Genomic DNA, 21,031 nt, shown 5'->3' on the forward strand with positions numbered 1-21,031 from the left:
TAGGAGAGCAGGACAGGCCAGACAGGTTCTGGTAGAGGGAGACTCAATTATTAGGGGAACTGATAGGGCAATCTGTCACAAAGACAGGGATCGTCAAACGGTGTGCTGCCTACCTGGCGCTCAAGTCCGACACACAGCTGATCGGGTTGACAGATTACTGGGAGGGGCTGGTGAGGATCCAGCGGTCATGGTGCACATTGGCACAAATGACTAAGTTAGAGGTAGGTGGATGGTCCTTAAAGATGATTTCAGGGAATTAGGCTGTAAGCTTAAAGCAAGGACCTCAAAGGTGGTATTTTCGGAAATACTTCCTGTACCACATGCCACACCAGAGAGGCAACGGGAGATAAGGGAGGTTAATAAGTGGCTCAGGAATTGGTGTAGGGAGAAGGGGTTTGGGTTCCTGCAGAACTGGGCTGCCTTCTCAGTTGGCTACAGATTCTGTGCTAGGGACGGGCTACACCTCAATGGGGAGGGTGCAGCTGTGCTGGGGGAGAAAATGGCTAGAAGGTTGGAGGAGTGTTTACACTAGGGATGGGGGGGAGGGTATTCCTTTTATAGGAGGGGAAGACAGTGCAGATAGAGACCTGGGCACAAATAATGACATTGGGGGTGGGGGTGGCATGGGGTTAGAACAGTTAATAATTTAAGAAAGAATAGAGGTACAGAGAGATACATAAAGTGCATGTATACTAATGCCAGAAGCCTCGCCAACAAAATGGAGGAATTGGAGTTAATGTTGTTGGAACATAATTATGACATGGTGGGGATATCTGAGACATGGCTGGACGAGAGCCATGACTGGGCGGTTAATTTACAGGGTTATAGTGTATTCAGAAATGACCGTACAAATAAGCGAGGGGGAGGCGTGTGTTTATATGTAAAATCATGCTTAAAACCCATCCTGCGTGATAATATATGTGAATCTAATGAAAATGTAGAGTCCCTGTGGGTGGATATAAGGGGAGGGGGAAAAATAATAAATTACTGATAGGGGTTTGTTATAAGTCTCCAAAAATAATGGAAGCAACAGAGAATATCCTCATCAAGCAAATAGATGAAGCAGCGACTCAAGGATAAGTCATTATTATGGGGGACTTCAACTACCCTGAAATACATTGGGGAACCGAAACCTGCAGTTCCAGCAAAGGTAATAGGTTTTTGACAACTACGAGAGACAATTATCTTTCACAACTGGTTCTGGACCCAACAAGAGGGGGGGCACTGCTAGACCGAATATTAACCAACAGGCCAGACCGCATATCAAATGTAAGGGTTGAGGGTCACTTGGGTAATAGTGATGATCACAAATTAATACGTTTTCATGTATCCTTTAATAAGATGTGTAGTAGAGGGGTTACAAGGACACTAAGCTTCAGGAAGGCAAATTTCCAGCAGATGAGAGATGATCTTGGTGCAATTAACTGGGACGATATCCTGAGACATAAAAATACACAAAGAAAATGGGAGACGTTTACTAGCATCATGAATAGGACCTGTGCACAATATATACCATATGGGAATAAACAAGCTAGAAATAGGAGGAAACCACTATGGCTAAATAGAGCTGTAAGGGGCGCAATAAGTGACAAAAAGAAAGCATTTAGAGAATTAAAGCAAGTAGGTAGTGATGAGGCATTAAATAAATACAGAAAATTAAATAAATTCTGTAAAATGCAAATCAAGACAGCAAAGATTGAGACAGAGAGACTCATTGCCAGAGAAAGTAAAAATAATCCCAAAATATTCTTTAACTACATAAATAGTAAGAAGCTAAAAATGATAGTGTTGGCCCCCTTAAAAATAGTCTGGGTGAAATGGTTGATGAGGATGAGGAAAAAGCCAATATGCTAAATGACTTTTTTTCAACTGTATTTACATAAGAAAATCCCATGACGGATAACATGATCAGGGATGAAAACTCTCCATTAAATGTCACCTGCTTAACCCAGCAGGAAGTACGGTGGCGTCTAAAAATCATTAAAATTGACAAATCCCCGGGCCCGGATGGGATACACCCCCGAGTACAGCAGGAATTAAGCACAGTCATAGATAGACCATTATTTTTAATCTTTAAAGATTCCATAATAACAGGGTCTGTACCACAGGACTGGCGTATAGCAAATGTGGTGCCAATATTAAAAAAAGGGGACAAAAACTGAACTTGGAAATTATAGGCCAGTAAGTTTAACCTCAACTGTGGGTAAAATCCTGGAGGGTTTTCTAAGAGATACTATACTGGAGTATCTGGAGAAGAATAACCTTATGACCCAATATCAACATGGGTTTACAAGGGATCATTCCTGTCAGACTAATCTGATAAGCTTTTATGAAGAGGTAAGTTCAGGAATGGACCAAGGGAATGCAGTGGACGTGGTGTACATGAACTTTTCAAAAGCTTTTGATACGGTGCCACACAAAAGGTTGATACATAAAATGAGAACAATGGGGATAGGGGAAAATATGTGTAGGTGGGTTAAGAACTGGCTCAGGGATAGGAAACAAAGGGTGGTTATTAATGGAGCACACTCAGACTGGGTCACGGTTAGCAGTGGGGTACCACAGGGGTCAGTTTTGGGCCCGCTTCTTTTTAACATATTTATTAATGACCTTGTAGGGGGCATAGAGAGTAGAATTTCAATATTTGCAGATGACACTAAACTCTGCAGGGTAATCAATACAGAGGAGGACAATTGTATATTACAGGAGGATTTATGTAAACTAGAAGTTTGGGCTGATGGCAAATGAGCTTTAATGGGGATAAATGTAAGGTCATGCACTTGGATAGAACGAACAAGATGTATAATTATGTGCCTAATTGTAAAACACTGGGCAAAACTGTCACTGAAAAAGACCTGGGTGTATGGGTGGACGACAAACTCACATTTAGTGGCCAGTGTCAGGCAGTTGCTGCAAAGGCAAATAAAATAATGGGATGCATTAAAAGAGTCATAGATGCTCATGAGGAGAACATAATTTTACCTCTATATAAGTCACTAGTGCGACCACACTTAGAATACTGTGTACAGTTCTGGTCTCCGGTGTATAAGAAAGACATAGCTGAACTGGAGCGGGTGCAGAGAAGAGCGACCAAGGGTATTAGGGAACTAGGGGGTCTGCAATACCAAGACAGGTTATTACACTTGGGGTTATTTAGTTTGGAAAATCGAAGGCTTAGGGGTGATCTTATTACAATGTATAAATATATGCAGGGACAGTACAAAGACCTTTCTAATGATCTTTTTACTCTTAGACCTGTGATGGGGACAAGGGGGCATCCTCTTCGTCTGGAGGAAAGAAGGTTTAAGCATACACACAGACGCGGATTCTTTACTGTAAGAGCTGTGAGACTATGGAACTCTCTGCCATATGATGTTGTAAAGAGTGATTCCCTAATAAAATTTAAGAAGGGACTGGATGCCTTTCTTGAAAAGTATAATATTACAGGGTATATACACTAGTTTCCTTGATATTGCGTTGATCCAGGGAGCTAGTATGATTGCCGTATGTGGAGTCGGGAAGGAATTTTTTTCCCCAATGTGAAGCTTACTGTTTGCCACATGGATTTTTTTTGCCTTCCTCTGGATCAACATGTTAGGGCAAGTTAGGATAGGATATGGGTTGAACTAGATGGACGTAAAGTCTTCCTTCAACCTTAATAACTATGTTACTATGTTAATGTGACAGACGAGTGCAGCAAAGATGTAAAAAAATGTATTTTTAAATTTATGATTTGTGCTATTGTCGATGTCACCACATAAATGTAAAATATAGTGTCTCTAAGCCACAACAGTATGTGAATAGAAGTCTATAAACTCATAATGTTCCAATCATTAACACTGCACATCTGGCCACAGTAGTAAAACTCTGCAGCTGATGAAAAAGCAAAAAAAAAATAAAACAAAACAGAAAATTAGTTTTTAAGTGTTTACTTTGTACATCCCACCTAAATGCTTAAAGGGGATCTGAGCATGAGGTGGGGACGGAGACATTGATTTCAGCTATGTGTCAGCTATTAAGTTGGGTGTTGCCATTTCAGTTCAATTAGTGTTTTATCAGCAGGAGATTATCACTGCTGGACTAGGTGCCTGCATGCTAATACTAAGTAGGTGACCAGTGCATCCTGGTTCACTCTTGCCCCCACCACTGATTGCATATTGACAGTGAGTTGCCAATGTATGCAGAAAGCTGCTAATCAGGGGGTGTGGGCAGAGTTGGCTTTCTGAGCACTGCTATATGCTACATCTAAAAACTCTGATTGTATCATTATATATGTAAAAGTGATAAATCGGTGGAATCAGAATATCTTTCTAGACATCATGCTGCTCTTGGATGGAGTAGCAAAAATCTGGTGACAGATTCCCATTAAGAGGATACTGTCCAATAGGACCTTAGCATAGATTTGCTGTTACTTCTGTCTTCTGCATTAGCTGGAGTCTATCATACATCGCAAGAGCTGATAGCAGCCTACAGGGAATCAGTAAGTGTCCTGTCTGCTCCTTACAACCCTTCCTCCATCCAGAGAAGAGCTCCTATCAGAACACTGATCATTGTGATAAAACCCCAGCAGACGACATTACTGACATCAATGGGATTTTTTAGCCGCTCTTCATGACCAATCATAAAATGTTCTCAATAAAATAACGACAAACAAGCCTCGAATTGTAGTTCTAATAGTTGTAAGCCGGCAGCTGGTTGTTCACATGGCAGTATTGGCAGTGTATATTGAATTCACTTTCATATGAAGCTTGGAGGTCAGCAAAAAGGTCACTTTAGAGGCTTATCAAAGAAATAGTTTTATTGGGAGAATTTCTGAAAGGGTTTTTTTGGCACCTAGCAGTATGGACTGACTTAACAGACTTAACTTTTTCAGAAATTTTCTGCCCTCAGCCTTAGGTGTATAAAAACAAGCTAAGCATTACTTACCCTCCCCAGGTCTAGCACTGTGCTTCTGCCGCTGCCACGATCTCTGTTGTTTGGTTGTAGCGGTGACACGTTGCAGCCAGTCACTAAGCTTAGCGGCTCATGTGGTCTACATTGAGATAGCCACTGAGCTCACTGATTAGCTGCAGAACTACTGTGGATGTGATGAAGACTCAGTGCTGGACCCAGGAAGGGTAATTAATACTCATTTTATTTTATTTTTTACATTTACCTGGGCCTGTGGGTAGTAGATTGGTGAAAGTGGAAAATCGCTTTAAAACTTGTATGATTTTTATTGCACTAAAGTGTAATGCTATTACATGTTTTTTGTGAAATATATAATTGGGTCTTTCCAGTACATGTCAGCATAGGCAGCTTGGTGGCTCAGTGGTTAGCACTGCTGCTTTTCTGCATTCGGGTCCTGGGTTCAAATTCCACCAAGGACAACATATACAAGGAGTTTGTATGTTCTCCCTGTGTTTGTGTGGGTTTCTTCTAGGTACTCCAGTTTCCTTCCAAATGTATCCTGATAGGGAATCTAGATTGTGAGCACCAATGGGGACAGTACAGATAATGTATATAATGTGTTGTGGAATATGATAGCACTATATGAGCAATGCATAAAAAAATGATTCATGTCATTCATTTCAGTCAATCTATTATTGTAAGGCATAGAGTCATAGTGTTATTTAGAGAGTTTTAGTCTTACCTATGGTGCTGGCGTGGACTGAACTCTCTACCGAGCCTTTCTGTTGTACCTCCATTCTCTAGATTTACATTTAGCTTCTCTTGTCTTGTCTCTTTGTTCGGAGATGATGAGCATTTCACATTGTCACTACATGTAAAAAATAAGGAAATAATTATTTTACTATCCATCCTTTGATTAATAAAAAAAAATCAAATCTACAGTATGTGTGTGTATATATATATAGGCAGGTAAGACAGCTACTAATGTTAAAGGGAGTCTGTCAGTAGGAGTAACACCCCTAAGCTGTCGATATGGGCATTTAGGTCATAGGTAGCTGAATAAAATTATACCTTGATATCTGCGATCCGATGTCTTATTCAAGAGAAACCCACGTGTTTCTTAATATATAAATGAGCTGTTCAGGACTATAAGCCGGACTCTGATCTGTATGAGAATCTGCCTCCAGAGATTATTTTGAATAAAAGGAAGAGTTACCAGTGTGAGACATGTGACTAACACAGAACAGTAGCTCTGAACTTTGAATCATTACCAACACATTAGCAGCTGCAGCTCCACAGCTCTGCTGTTTTGCAGCCCTGTCTGCCTGTGAACTGGAAGCTGAAGCTGAGATGAACCTGCAGATGTATCAGGTATAATCACACACAGCTCTGCAGTGAGATCAGGAGAGCAGAGAACGGCCATAACATATCACACTGGTAACAATTACACATCACACTGGTAACACTCCTTTTATTTATAATAATCTTTTGGAGGCAAATTCTCATGCAGATCAGTGTCCAATCCATAGTCCTGAACAGCTCATTGAAATATAACAAAAGCGTGGAATTCTCTGGAATAAGACATCAGATCACAGAATCATAGAATCATTGAATCATAGAATCATAGAGTTGGAAGGGACCTCCTGGGCCATCTGGTCCAACCCCCTGCTCAAAGCAGGATTCGCTAAATCATCCCGGACAGATATCTGTCCAGCCTCTGTTTGAAGACTTCTATTGAAGGAGAACTCACCTCCTCTCGTGGCAGCCTGTTCCACTCATTGATCACTCTAACTGTCAAAAAGTTTTTTCTGATATCTAATCTGTGTCTCCCCCATTCAGTTTCATCCCATTGCTTCTAGTCTTTCCTTATGCAAATGAGAATAAAGATGATCCTTCTGCAATGTGACAGCCCTTGAGATATTTGTAGACAGTTATTAAGTCTCCTCTCAGTCTTCTCTTTTGCAGGCTAAACATTCCCAAATCCTGCAACCTTTCCTCATAAGACAGGGTTTGCAGACCAGTCACCATTCTGGTCACTCTTTTCTGAACTTGCTCCAGTTTGTTGATGTCTTTTTTAAAATGTGGCGCCCAAAACTGGACACAGGATTTCAGATGAGGTCTGACCAAAGAGGAGTAGAGGGCAATAATGACTTCATGTGATCTAGATTGAATGCTTCTGTTAATACATCCTAGAATTGCATTTGCCTTTTTTGCTGCTGCATCACACTGTTGACTCATATTCAGTCTGTGATCTATTAGTATACCCAAGTCTTTTTCACAAGTGCTGTTGCTTAGCCCTATTCCTCCCATTCTGTATATGCTTTTTTCAATTTTATTGCCCAGATGTAGTACTTTGTTTTTTTCCCTGTTAAAAACCATTCTGTTAGTTGCTGCCCACTGCTCCAGTTTACCAGTTTATTTATATCTTTTTGAATCTTCTCTCTCTCTTCTCTAGTATTAGCTATCCCTCCTAGCTTTGTGTCATCAGCAAATTTAATCAGTTTACCCTCAATTCCTTCATCTAAATTGTTGATAAAGATGTTGAACAATACAGGGCCCAGGACAGAGCCCTGTGGTACCCCACTTGTGACATTCTTCCAATTGGATGTGCAGCCATTTATGACCACTCTTTGGGTCCGATCACTAAGCCAGTTATGAATTCACCTAACAGTTGCCGTGTCCATTCCATACATGTCAAATGCTTTGCTGAAGTCAAGATATACTATATCTACAGCATTTCCCTGATCCACCCAATCAGTGATTCTGTCATAGAAGGAAATGAAGTTAGTCTGACATGACTTATTAGTTACAAACCCATGCTGACTCTGTTTAATCACTTCATTCTTATCCAGGTACTTACATACATGTTGTTTAATAATTTGTTCAAAGATCTTTCCTGGTATAGAAGTCAGACTCACCGACCTATAGTTGCCTGGGTCCACCTTCTTCCCCTTTTTGAAGATAGGAACAACATTTGCTCTTCTCCAGCCTTCTGGGACTTCTCCTGTTCTCCACGAATTTTCAAAGATTATGGAGAGCGGTTCAAAAATTTCTTCTGCTATCTCCTTCAGTACTCTGGGGTGTAATTCATCTGGACCTGGAGACTTGAATTCATTTAGGTTAGCTAAGTGTTTCCTCACTATTTTTCTGTTTATAGTTATCCTGGATTCTTCTATTCCCTTAATAGGACAGTGAAGAATAGTTGATGTTACATTTCCTTTCTGAGAGAAAATAGATGCAAAATAGGAATTTAAAAGTTCGTCCTTCTCAACATCCTGTCTTACCATTTCATCATTTTCATCCTGTAGAAATCCTATAGCATCTTTGACTTTTCTTTTACTTTTGACATATCCCCAAAATCCTTTATTATTGCTTTTGACGTCTCTTGCAAGCCTCAAATCATTGTCAGCTTTAGTAATCTGATTCGTGCCCTGCAGGTTCTGCAGACAGCATTATATTCTTCTTTAGATATGCCTCCCTCTTTCCATTTTATAAACAGTTCTTTCTTCCTTTTAAGCATGTGCTTAAGTTCTGTGTTCATCCAGATATCATGGTGTCATGTTATTTAGCATCCTATGACCTACATGCCCATATAGACGGCCTAGGAGGGTTGATCCTACTGACAGATTCCCTTTAAAGACAGGAATTCAGACTACTACATTTTAGATTAAACTGGACAATAATAAGAAGAGCATATATATTACCATAAATCACAAAAGATGCTGCTAATGGGTTTACGCTACTATTCTAACATATAGACAAACATATTATCAGAACCCTGCATGATTTATTATGGTCTCTTAAGTTTTCCAATAAAGTTATCTAGAAAAAAAAGAAATAAGCTGTAGACATTGCTGAGATATGTGAAGAAGTGTTATGCCCCTCTTGCTCTATTTGGCTTTTTTTCACCTTTCTTTCATGTACAGTTGGAAAAACTTTCAAAGGAGAGAGGAAAATACAGATCAGATCCAAATGGTTAAAGAGGTTGTCCAGACCTTTGACAAAAGTCTACAGACACTCCATGTGACTGCAGGGGGCAGAATCATGCCAGATTGCGGTTTGCATGCTGTCACATTTCCCAGGACTCCTGATATGAGCACGGGGTCACGTGACCTAACATGTATGTGATTTGTATTCCTGTGGTTAGTTCTACTGAGAGAAGCCAAGCATGTCTAGTGACTGCAAACTTTTGTGCAAAGCCTGGACAACCCTTTTAAACCAACTGGAATAGCAATGATTAAAATTTCTAAGGGCCCCGTCACACATAGCGAAGCACCAGTGATCCCGACAATGATATTACCTTGTCAGGATCGCTGGTGTGTCGCTACATGATCGTTGGTGAGCTGACAAACAGGCAGCTTCACCAGCGATCAGCACCAGCGACACGTGGGTAAGGCCTGTTTCACACTTCCGTTTGTCTCCTTCAGTCAAGATCCGCCGTTTTGCAAAAAAAAAACGGATCCGCCATTTTTCATGGCGGATTCGTTTTTTTCCCCATAGACTTGCATTACCGGCGGATCTTGATGGATGGCTTGTCAACGGACACCAAAATCTTGGCGGATCCGCAAAAAAACGGATCCGCCAAGATTTTGGCGTCCGCTGACAAGACTGGACGGACAATGCAACGTTTTTCTGGCTGGCCGGATCAGCACTTTACACTGCGCATGCCCAGCAGAATCACCTTTGCAGTAAATTTAACCCTAAATCCAGATCTGGCGGCCGAGAAAAAAATTCTCTCTCTCTCTCCCCAGACAGCGGTTCCTTTAAATTTCTTCCTTCGCCGGATCCGTCAAAAAAACGGTCCGGTGGCACACGTTGATGTCTGCATGCAGGCGGATCCGTTTTCCGCCATTTTGGCGGATTACAACTGACAGAAATAACTGATGTGTGAAACAGGCCTAACAAGCGACGCACGTCGCTTAGTTACCCACTGTGTACCTTAGTTACCAGCGCGCTGATGCAGGGAGCTGGTAACCAAGGTACACATCGGGTTTCTAAGCGACGCGCGGCACTTAGAAACCCGATGTGTACCTTGGTTACCAGCTCCCTGCACCAGCGCGCTGGTAACTAAAGTACACATTGGATTTCTAAGCGCTGCGCGCTGCTTAGAAACCCGATGTTTACCTTAGTTACCAGCGGCAGCTCGCTGATCGCTGGTCTCCCACCTGTCACACGCAGTGATGCGTGCTGGCCAGCGGTAGACCAGTGATCGAAAAAATGTCCTGGCCATTCCAGGACAATCAGCGATACCCGGCAGGGGGGCCAGACGCTGAGAAGTGTCACACACAGTGATCTCGCTGGTAAGATTGCTGTTGCGTCACAAAACTTGTGACTCAGCGGCGATCTCACTAGCGAGATCGCTATGTGGGACGGGGGCTTAACTGTTCATGACTAGATAAACACCTTTTACATGTCAGGCATATCTTAGGCCACCTTGGTAGACTGATCAAATAGAGTCATTTTAATTCTTCTGCCTGATGTGTTGTGTTTCCACTAGATTCAGAGCTGGTGCAGTCTGTCCTTGCTTTTTATAACCACTTGATGGGCCATAAAAATGCATCTGAGCATTCATGACTATGGAAGGGCCCTTAAGGGGCTGGAAAAGATAAACTATAATAAGATTCTATGATTCTATGTTTCTAAGAGGCATACATTGAACCTCTATGCTATTTTATACATAAAACACATTTCTCTTTAAGAAAGTCGTCATGCACATCAATGTATTACCACTCTCAACGCCACAGAACTTTGAAGAAGTACCACAGCTATATAAATACATCTATAAAAATGTATGGGGCAACACTGTCCCTCGTGGCTTTCTGTATGCTGTATTCATATTTCATATAGAGGCTTGCAAGGTTTGTGAGCAAAAAAATGTAGCATGGTGTATGGTGCTTGGTGTCTCCCTACTGCAATGTACGGAGGCACCATGAGGTAGAGCAGAGCAGCAGACTTTGCTGTGAGGGTGTGAATGTAGCATGGTTGTTTTGCACCATGAAGTAGCGTAGAGCAGCAGACTTTGCTGTGAGGATGTGACTGTAGTATCGTTGTTTTGCGCCATGAGGTAGAGCGGAGCTTCAGACTTTGCTGTGGGGATGTGACTGTAGTATGGTTGTTTTTTGATACAACTAGAGATGAGCGAACCTGATCTTAAAAGTTTGGGGTTCGTTCTGGACATTTAGTGAACACTGAACATGAATTTCTCCCGGAAGTCCTTTGTAATGGTCAGAGTCCCAGGGGAAGTCCGTGAAAGTGTAAGAGGATGTAACAAGTGACAAGATGGAGTCAGCGGTGTGCAGTTCCCACCACTGCTAGCGGGGGAGATTTCCTCTGGGAGAGAGATACCATCCAGAAAGGGAACGGGTCAGACTTGGCTGGACGGCGACAGGAGACAGTTGACTCCCTCTCCGCAGCTCCTACTGATGACTCCTCTGATTCCAGACCTCCGTGTGCTGACTTTGAGATTACTCTGGACGCTATTGAATTACCGTCTGTATCCGTACCACTGAATACCCCTGTTCACCCTAGATACCGGAACAACAGCCTAAAGACTACTTCGAAAGACCGTGGATTGTTGCGGCTAGTGCACGTGCTTGGCGCCATTTCTGGGACATTCATGCAAAGGACTGTTTCCACCTTCCAGGGTACAAAAGACAAAGAGGACTGAATCCTTTGGCACTATCGGGCAGCAGTGTTACTCGTTTCTTCGTAGCAGAGCCAGAGACTTTGTGCACCGTTTGAGACACTGCCGGGAGATATTCCAGCCTTCCCCCTGCCAGAACTTCAACCGATAAGTGTTCCGTTTATCTTGTATATTCTTTTGCTATTACCTTTACCTCCCTGCAAGGAGTATTACTGTTATCGATTGTTTAGTAAAATACTTGTTAACCCCTTCTCTGTCTCCGGTTACTCACTGCACCAAACGAACTGCTTTCACCTTTACAAAAGAAAGAGATTTTTTCCCAGATCCAACGTTCGGGTCTACATTGTTTTCAATGCGGTTTGGATTCTGGTTTAAGTTCGTGTACAGTTCTGGTACCCGAACCAAACTTTGGACTAAAGTTTGGGTTGTGTATCAGAGCCTGAATTTCCATGGGTCTGCTCATCCCTAGATACACCACTATCTTACCAAAAAGCAGTATTCCTTCTGTAGCTTCCATTTTACAATACAAATATGATTGCTTTGTTTTATAATTTATCTCAGAAAATGTGTTCTTGAAGGTCAGTGAATATACAATTTCTTGCCAGTGATCTATAACAGCCTTATTAAAACTCAAGTGGTCACGCAGAGTTAAGAAAATGATTGCGCTATGCATTGGCTAATTCCAGATTTACAGTGTATTGAAGAGGTAATTACAATCCAAGTTACTGAGTGGGAGTTGAGACATCCAAAGGAGAAACTATTGTTATGGAGAAAAAACCCATTCAGTTTAAAGGTGACATGAGAATCGTTGAGTAATACAGAAATCTGCATTATGCTGTGAGAAGTCACAGTATGTGCCTGGAATTTGAGCAGCTAGCGCTGAATAAGTCTCATCGCCATTCTATTACAGACAGATTTCAGTCTGACACCCTCTGATGTTGTTTTCCTAAGCGTCAAAACATTGACTAACAGCATCTGCTATAATTTTATGCTGCAGCCAAAAACCCAGATAAAGAACAATAACTTTTCTTGGATTTGAACACCAATTATAGCAGGTCCTTTAAACCAGACATATAAAGCATCAGCTGTATCTAAAATCAGGCAGTGAATGTGGGGAATATTAGTGAGCTTTCCAACTGTGGAAATTGCTCAATAAAGCACAGGTAGATTTTCTTGTATGCTTCAAAACTTGTTATGCAAAAAATACAAACCCTTAAAGTGTATCTGTCACATATGTGTCAATGGTGAATAACACATAAGGAGGTAGATGGAAACTAGCTTCAATGATGTCTCCTACACCGGCACACACAGAGAGATGGATTCCTGCTTTTATTTATCAGCACACAGATAAAAGCAGGGTGAGCTTTGAAGACATTATATAGCGGCACTGAGTTGTATGGCTGTGGCTAGAGTAAGGTATCTGCAACATGATCTGCCTGTGTCTACCTGGTCTCTCACTGTGCTGAATACTCCTTACTCCTTGTCCCTCTCCCCTGTCTGTAGTTAGATACCTCTGTAACCTGACTCCTCTGTGAGACTGCAGCCTGTCTTACTTTGATCAGGATAGATTTGAGCTGTTTATCACTGTAGCTAGTATGTTCAGGAGGTGGCTCATAATTGGAGAAAGAAGCAAATTTCTCTGCTAATATATTGTATATTAAAACATTTCTTATATTCACTTGAAACAACTGTAGCCATTTAATTTTCTGTAGAAAAGCAAAATGACAGAAAAAAACATGTTTAAAGTGACAGTAGGTTGCACCAATACCCAGTTAAAACACGATCACGTATGTGTGAGGTCAAGCTCTTTTTCGGCTTAGTGTCTTCCAGCTGCTTGACATGCTTTTTTATCTGAACAGACCACATTATGTTGAGTTTATACTTTGGAGATATACATGGAGAATATATTCACATAAACATTCTGAACATTACAGAATTACTAAAATGCATAAGACTAAACGCTCGTCAGAGTCTGTATAGTAATACACAGGGACGCTGCAGTCACCTAGGATGGACTCAGGCGGCCATCTTAGGTGGCTCGGTTCTGTGCTCTTTCGAAATGTAGGAAGCAATATTCATTACGTCTATGGAATAAAAAAAAGCTCCATACGTACTACTGTATTTGCTCGTGTCATGATTTTTTTCTCAGATTTTGTGTAAAAAAAACACTCAGAGACACAGTAGTGGTGCATGGTGCAGTGGAAGCCCTGTTACAATTCTACGAAAAATGGAGTCGTAATGTCGTCGGAGGCATAAGTGTGAAGTTTGTTCACACCAATAACACCTATTTTGCCTCATTTAATAAAACTATGTTTGTTGCCTATAGTAACCAGAGCTCAGCATTCATGTCTAAAGCTGTTGTGGGAAAATGAAAGCTGTACAATGATTGGTTGCTATGAGCAGCAAACACCGATTTTCTTCTAGATGCTTTTTATAAATCTGCCCCATGGGTTTTTGCTATAATTTTACAGTGATTAATTTTTTTTAAAAACCAAAATGAGCATGGGCTGTGATAGCGGGATGTGGGGCTGATGGGTTGCTGAAGGCCTCTATGGAGGCCATCTTTGTCCTCCTGTCCTCCAGTCGACATTTTTACAGATCATCAACATCAATGTGACAATTGTTATGTCAATTAATAGATGGACTGCAAGGCAAAAAAAATGATCAAAGCAGAATAGTTTCAATCTGACTAGGAAACTGAAAAAAACCCAAAAGAAAATAATAAGAGAAAAAGAAAACCCTAAAAAGACTTTATTGAATATGAAAAGAGGTTAAAAAATGCTCAATTGCATTCCCAAAACTAATATTAGTAATAGCAATAAAATATATTGTAGAGTGCACAAAAAATAGAAAAAGGGGTCAGGTATAGGGCTGGATACTTCATCCCTCAGAAAACAGGTTGAACACTTTGTGGCCAAATTACTTCATATTATTATTATGGAAAGCAGTAAAAAATATATCAGATGGGCAGAACAATGGCACAGAGAAAGCTGCAATACCCTTAATCTTCCATTGTAAAAATCCTGCCTAACCACAGTCCTAAACATTTGCTCAGTTCTGCCCCCGCTTGGCAATGGTTGTATCTATAGGTCACCTAATTAGCTCTAAACACTCACAATACAAAATCAATGATACAAATAGAACAATTATACTGCAGCGTTAAAGATAGAAAAAAAACTAGTAGAAAGATACACTGATGATAAAAAGTACTTTTGATGCATTATCGTAAAAACATTGGAAGTTCAAGGTCTCTACTATTGCCCTAGAAAAACCTTAAAGACCAATAATCCCACTAGCCTATGATCCATTCATTCATCCAATGCATAGGCCACAAAACCACATTTCTTGACACATTCTTTGGAATGAAGAGGTTTATCAGTGGAAAAAAGAGACCTTCCATAGCTAACACAGCAGAATGTGATCCACTCTGCTGTGACGTCAATGTTCTGGTGGACAATCCACCAGAGTGCCCATGTCTTAACAGAGGGACGTACTGAAAGTAATGTATAGTATTTAGGTGGTGACATCTCTTTCTCAAAAACGTTGGTTGCCAGGACACTAAAGAAGATGACAACATCAACTCTCTATTGAGGTAACTGGGACCGGAAATGCAGGGTAGCAGCATTGTTTCTATGGTAACATATCTATCAACAATATCACACGATCCCCGGGACAGCAATTGCCAACATCGGAAGTGAGTATAGGTGTTATTATTATGTTACAAGGGGGATACATAGCAATTGAGAAGGGGTTGTTCGGGTATTGGACAATCCCTTTAAAGAATATGGAGTTACTGTCATCCACATGAACCAAGTAAACATACTGAGCAATCGTAGTGTTTCTATGGGGTTTAATGTTACAAATAGGGTCTCCTATATGTTTTCACAGTTCATGTTTTGTTTTGTCCATTTAGCCTAGAAGGCAAGAACAAGTATAGAGAAAAATGACACCCATAATCTTACAGTTCAAGAAGCATCTGTTGTAATAAAAAACTTTTGGACTTTTGGGGCTGAGACACTGCTTAACAGGGGTAATGGATTTACAGATCTTATATGATGCATGCTGATATATTCCAAAGAGTCTATGATCCAACCAAGTTCCCTGATTCCTAGGGGCCTCTTAGTGACTGTGTGCCAAATCTCATCAAACGTCTTTGATCTAGGAGCTACAATATCTTTCATGTCTGGGTCAGCACACAAGACACCATCGTATTTTTTGAGGATAACCATCCCCTAATCCATTTGATTATCATATGTCCTAAAAATATGGGTGATTTGATTACCGTCCTTATTTTGTTTAGGCACAAAATTTTTGTCCCCCCATAGCCAAAGCATGATTATATGATTATATGCTCCCCTAAATATGGGATGATGGTATCCCCTTTGTCTTGCAAAATCCAACAACTTGCCCTAGTGATCGCACCAAAACACGGAGACATGTCCGATTGTGATCCAAATCTTTTATCAAACTATAGTCTATAGATCCATGAAAAAACTGGCCCGTACTAGTGTAAAAAAATGAGACAAAACAGAGTCAGCGGTGTGTGGTCCCCTTTAAGGCCGAAACTATCGGTGCTGTCACCACTGTTTGCGGAGGAGTTTTCCTCTGAAAGGGAGAGACCTCTCTTTCAGACAGCAGGGGGCGTGGCATACAAAAGGAGACCTGAGCGCATGAATGGGCAAGACTTGGCGGGAAGGTGACAGGAGATGGTTGACTCCCTCTCTGCTGCTTCTATGGACAACTCCCCTGTTTCCAGACCTTTGTGTGCTGACTTTGAGACTACTCTTGATGCTATTCAGTTACTGTCTGTACCCACACCGTTGACTACACCTGTTTCACCCGAGATACCGGAACAACTGTTTAGAGACTACTCCGAATGACCGCGGGTTGTTGCGGCTTGTACATGTGCTTGCGACCCGTGCCCAGCGCCATTCCTGAGGAATCCCCATAAAGGACTCTTTCTATGCTACAGCCTCCCCAAGATAAAGAGGACTGAGTTCTTCGGCACTGTCGGGCGGCAGTGTTACTCGTTTCTTCGCAGCAGAGCCAGAAACTTTGTGTACCGTTTGAGACGCCGTTGGGAGATATTCCAGCCTTCCACCTGCCAGAACCGCAACAGATAAGTGCCCTATTTATTTTGTGTATTCTATTGCCATTTCCTTTTCCTCCCTGCATGGAGGATTGCCTGTTATTGATTGTTCAGTAAATTCTTGTTAACCCCTTCTCTGTCTCCGGTTACTCACTGCATCCAACGAACTATCTCTCCCTTACACTAGCGATCTCTGTTGTGGCAAGTAGAGGTAGCTTTGCTTCTGCAGCATTGGAGAGGCATATATCACTGAAGCTGGCCAGGATCTAAGCGTGTGTTTCCAGTTATCCTGACCAGCTTAAGGGCAGTGCATACAAGTTCTATCATAGAGCTTGTAAGCACTGTTCAAGTATGACCACCATTGCTAGACTATGTGGTCTCCAGCATTCTAGGCATCTTACCATAAATGATAAATTAAAAAAAGTATAGCTAGCTCGAGAAAGGGTCAAAATCCTAATGAGTAAATTACACAGTTTCTTGTTTTTACAAGCACTTTTCAATTTTATTGTGAATAACTCAATAACCCTTCGTATGTCCTTGAAAGTCTCATCCAATGTTCAGTGGTTTTAATATATTCTACAATAAAACCTGCCGTTTCCTTCAGACGATCTCCATTACTAAATGATACAGAATGAGTTAAACACTTGTATGATGCTTCAACCCTACAGCTTCTTCCAAGATCTAAATTTAGGCATTAATGTCTGGGGGGTGGAAAGCAAGATGTTTTGATTGCATTTGCTTAGAATAAATCCCTCCGACAAGGCAATTCTGATAGTGTAGAATAAATGGGGGAGTTGTGGAAGGAAGCCCCTCCATGGAGCTGTGATTAATAATCATGTGGGTTCCTGGAGTTTGTTGTGGAAAATTAGAATAGCAAATCAGAGAGAATCTTGCCCCGTGATTACACTGATTCTGAAGTGGCTCTGATTATGTCAGAAGCTTTGTGGTACATTATTGGGATGTATTACACCAGCTGCAAGACTTTGGCAGGCGCAGTTAAAAGGTGCAGTTTCATTCACCCAGTCTAATTTGTTTGTGCTAATTTAATTCTGTCATCGCTCTGGATACAGTACATATATTATTGTCCCAATACTGCAGTGTTCAGCTCATTCAGTTCATGTCTGCATAGATTAGATAAAATTACAGGATGGTGTCTGACAAGTCTCTAATTTATGCGAAACGCAATGGGCTCTGTATTAGTGACGGTCATCACTTCCCATGGAAGGAGCGTTATCTGTGGAATTCTAGGTATAACTATTGCAATGGAAACTTTCCAGCATAATATAGTTTGTGAAGAGTTTACTAATGCCTTCAAAGAAGAATTACTTGTTTTAGCTTGGCGTATATATTACCTAAACAGAAAACTGTTCAGCCCCCATTGAACGACTCCAGCATGCTCAGTGCTCATGGTGTCAACCATTGTGTAAGTTGCAGTCCTCCATTATTATTTCTTTTCAGCCTCGTATTCTATTTAACGTATTATTATAGCCTTTAATTATTCTTGCCTGATATGTAAATTAAGCACAATTATTTCTATGTTATACTATGTTGCTTTTGGCTATTTTAATAGATCCTTTTACTGCTATATTTATGTATCAAAGTGTTACAGATTTTAAGTATCGCTCTCAGCGATCTGCAATGACATGAGGTACGGTGTAATTTAACCTTAATTAGGTAGTTTTCCCAGACTTTAATGGAAACAATATACTTTAATGATAAAGATAATGTATTTTTTTTAAATAAGAAGAGTATAAATATTGTATAAGCACCTTGGCTGAAAGCAGATTCATGAAGTAAAGAGTTTGTGCCTGTATCCAGAAGAGGACAATCTTTTTAATTTGTTATGACATACATCTTAGAATAAGTCAGATTTACACAAAAGTTAAGTCAGGTTGATACCAGAGTTGGCCTCATTTAGTGCTTATTATAGTCCAGAGTTACAGTGGGGAAAAAAGTATTTAGTCAGTCAGCAATAGTGCAAGTTCCACCACTTAAAAAGATGAGAGGCGTCTGTAATTTACATCATAGGTAGACCTCAACTATGGGAGACAAACTGAGAAAAAAAAATCCAGAAAATCACATTGTCTGTTTTTTTTTCATTTTATTTGCATATTATGGTGGAAAATAACTATTTGGTCAGAAACAAGCATTCAAGATTTCTGGCTCTCACAGACCTGTAACTTCTTCTTTAAGAGTCTCCTCTTTCCTCCACTCATTACCTGTAGTAATGGCACCTGTTTAAACTTGTTATCAGTATAAAAAGACACCTGTGCACACCCTCAAACAGTCTGACTCCAAACTCCACTATGGTGAAGACCAAAGAGCTGTCAAAGGACACCAGAGACAAAATTGTAGCCCTGCACCAGGCTGGGAAGACTGAATCTGCAATAGCCAACCAGCTTGGAGTGAAGAAATCAACTGTGGGAGCAATAATTAGAAAATGGAAGACATACAAGACCACTGATAATCTCCCTCGATCTGGTGCTCCACGCAAAATCCCACCCCGTGGGGTCAGAATGATCACAAGAACGGTGAGCAAAAATCCCAGAACCACGCGGGGGGACCTAGTGAATGAACTGCAGAGAGCTGGGACCAATGTAACAAGGCCTACCATAAGTAACACACTACGCCACCATGGACTCAGATCCTGCAGTGCCAGACGTGTCCCACTGCTTAAGCCTGTACATGTCCGGGCCTGTCTGAAGTTTGCTAGAGAGCATTTGGATGATCCAGAGGAGTTTTGGGAGAATGTCCTATGGTCTGATGAAACCAAACTGGAACTGTTTGGTAGAAACACAACTTGTCGTGTTTGGAGGAAAAAGAATACTGAGTTGCATCCATCAAACACCATACCTACTGTAAAGCATGGTGGTGGAAACATCATGCTTTGGGGCTGTTTCTCTGCAAAGGGGCCAGGACGACTGATCCGGGTACATGAAAGAATGAATGGGGCCATGTATCGTGAGATTTTGAGTGCAAACCTCCTTCCATCAGCAAGGGCATTGAAGATGAAACGTGGCTGGGTCTTTCAACATGACAATGATCCAAAGCACACCGGCAGGGCAACGAAGGAGTGGCTTCGTAAGAAGCATTTCAAGGTCCTGGAGTGGCCTAGCCAGTCTCCAGATCTCAACCCTATAGAAAACCTTTGGAGGGAGTTGAAAGTCCGTGTTGCCAAGCGAAAAGCCAAAAACATCACTGCTCTAGAGGAGATCTGCATGGAGGAATGGGCCAACATACCAACAACAGTGTGTGGCAACCTTGTGAAGACTTACAGAAAACGTTTGACCTCTGTCATTGCCAACAAAGGATATATCACAAAGTATTGAGATGAAATTTTGTTTCTGACCAAATACTTATTTTCCACCATAATATGCAAATAAAATGAAAAAAAAAACAGACAATGTGATTTTCTGGATTTTTTTTCTCAGTTTGTCTCCCATAGTTGAGGTCTACCTATGATGTAAATTACAGACGCCTCTCATCTTTTTAAGTGGTGGAACTTGCACTATTGCTGACTGACTAAATACTTTTTTTCCCCACTGTATGCCCTGCAATTACCAAAGGCAGATTATAGTAAATGATTATCGACAGTCCATTTACTTCCTGAATCTGCTTTCAGACGGTGGTAGCTTGATAGCCGGCAGCGCTCACTTGACGTAGCCTGAAAGTCAGCCAGACAAAGCCTGATAACCAGCAGTGCTCACGTGACATAACATGACTTAGGAAAGTCTGACTGACGGCTTCACTGTAATGACCCCTCCCAAAACCCACACTTACCCCTTCTTAACTTAAATAAGACACGACTGCGTGACATTGGATGTAAAAGGCCACAGCAGCCCCGTTTATTAACACCAAACAAGCAATAACATTTTATCCATAAATGTAGAAATATTCCATAAACATAACCACCAGCAAAAGGAGGGGGGGTAAATGAAGAGTCCATTGTACATGATTGCAACACCAGCTCCACCACGTGCCCTCGGCCGCACCACACCGGCTCGAGGACACCCAGCCCACGTTAACATGCCCCGCTGTGACCCAACACAGCAGGGTCCCACGTTAACATGTCCCGCTGAGACCCAGCACAGCTGGGACCCACCTTAACCAAGTATACCATTGCACCACCAGGGGTAACCCTCTCCTGCACTGGGTTCACCCCCCCGCTCTTTGTGCAATCCACCGACTTCAAATACCCCCCTCATTTCCGCCACCGCGAGCACGTATGACACCTTGTACGTGCGAGTACCACTGCTGCGACATCGTCAAACCTCTTCTTCTCTTCACCATGTCGATCTCCAGAAGATCCTAAAATTAGGGCGGGATGGCAGGACGATTCCGGACGTCTGCAAGGTAAGGAATGACCATCCCCCCACAGTTCTGCCCTATATATCCATCCCACAACTGAC

The 21,031-nt window shown here is 41.5% G+C and overlaps 1 protein-coding gene across 2 annotated transcripts in view; it reads right to left on the minus strand.

The window, feature by feature from the left end:
• SRRM4 (serine/arginine repetitive matrix 4) overlaps window positions 1-21,031 on the minus strand; it is a 255,499-nt gene that overhangs the window by 151,635 nt on the left and 82,833 nt on the right. For both annotated transcript variants that reach the window (XM_073559475.1, XM_073559466.1), the window contains exon 2: window positions 5,633-5,758. In XM_073559475.1, the coding sequence (XP_073415576.1) occupies window positions 5,633-5,758 (126 nt within the window). The remainder of the gene's footprint in view (window positions 1-5,632; window positions 5,759-21,031) is intronic.

Source organism: Dendrobates tinctorius, unplaced genomic scaffold (genome assembly GCF_039654945.1).
Source record: "Dendrobates tinctorius isolate UK_male_01 unplaced genomic scaffold, ASM3965494v1 ptg000003l, whole genome shotgun sequence".
Lineage (NCBI taxonomy): Eukaryota > Metazoa > Chordata > Amphibia > Anura > Dendrobatidae > Dendrobates > Dendrobates tinctorius.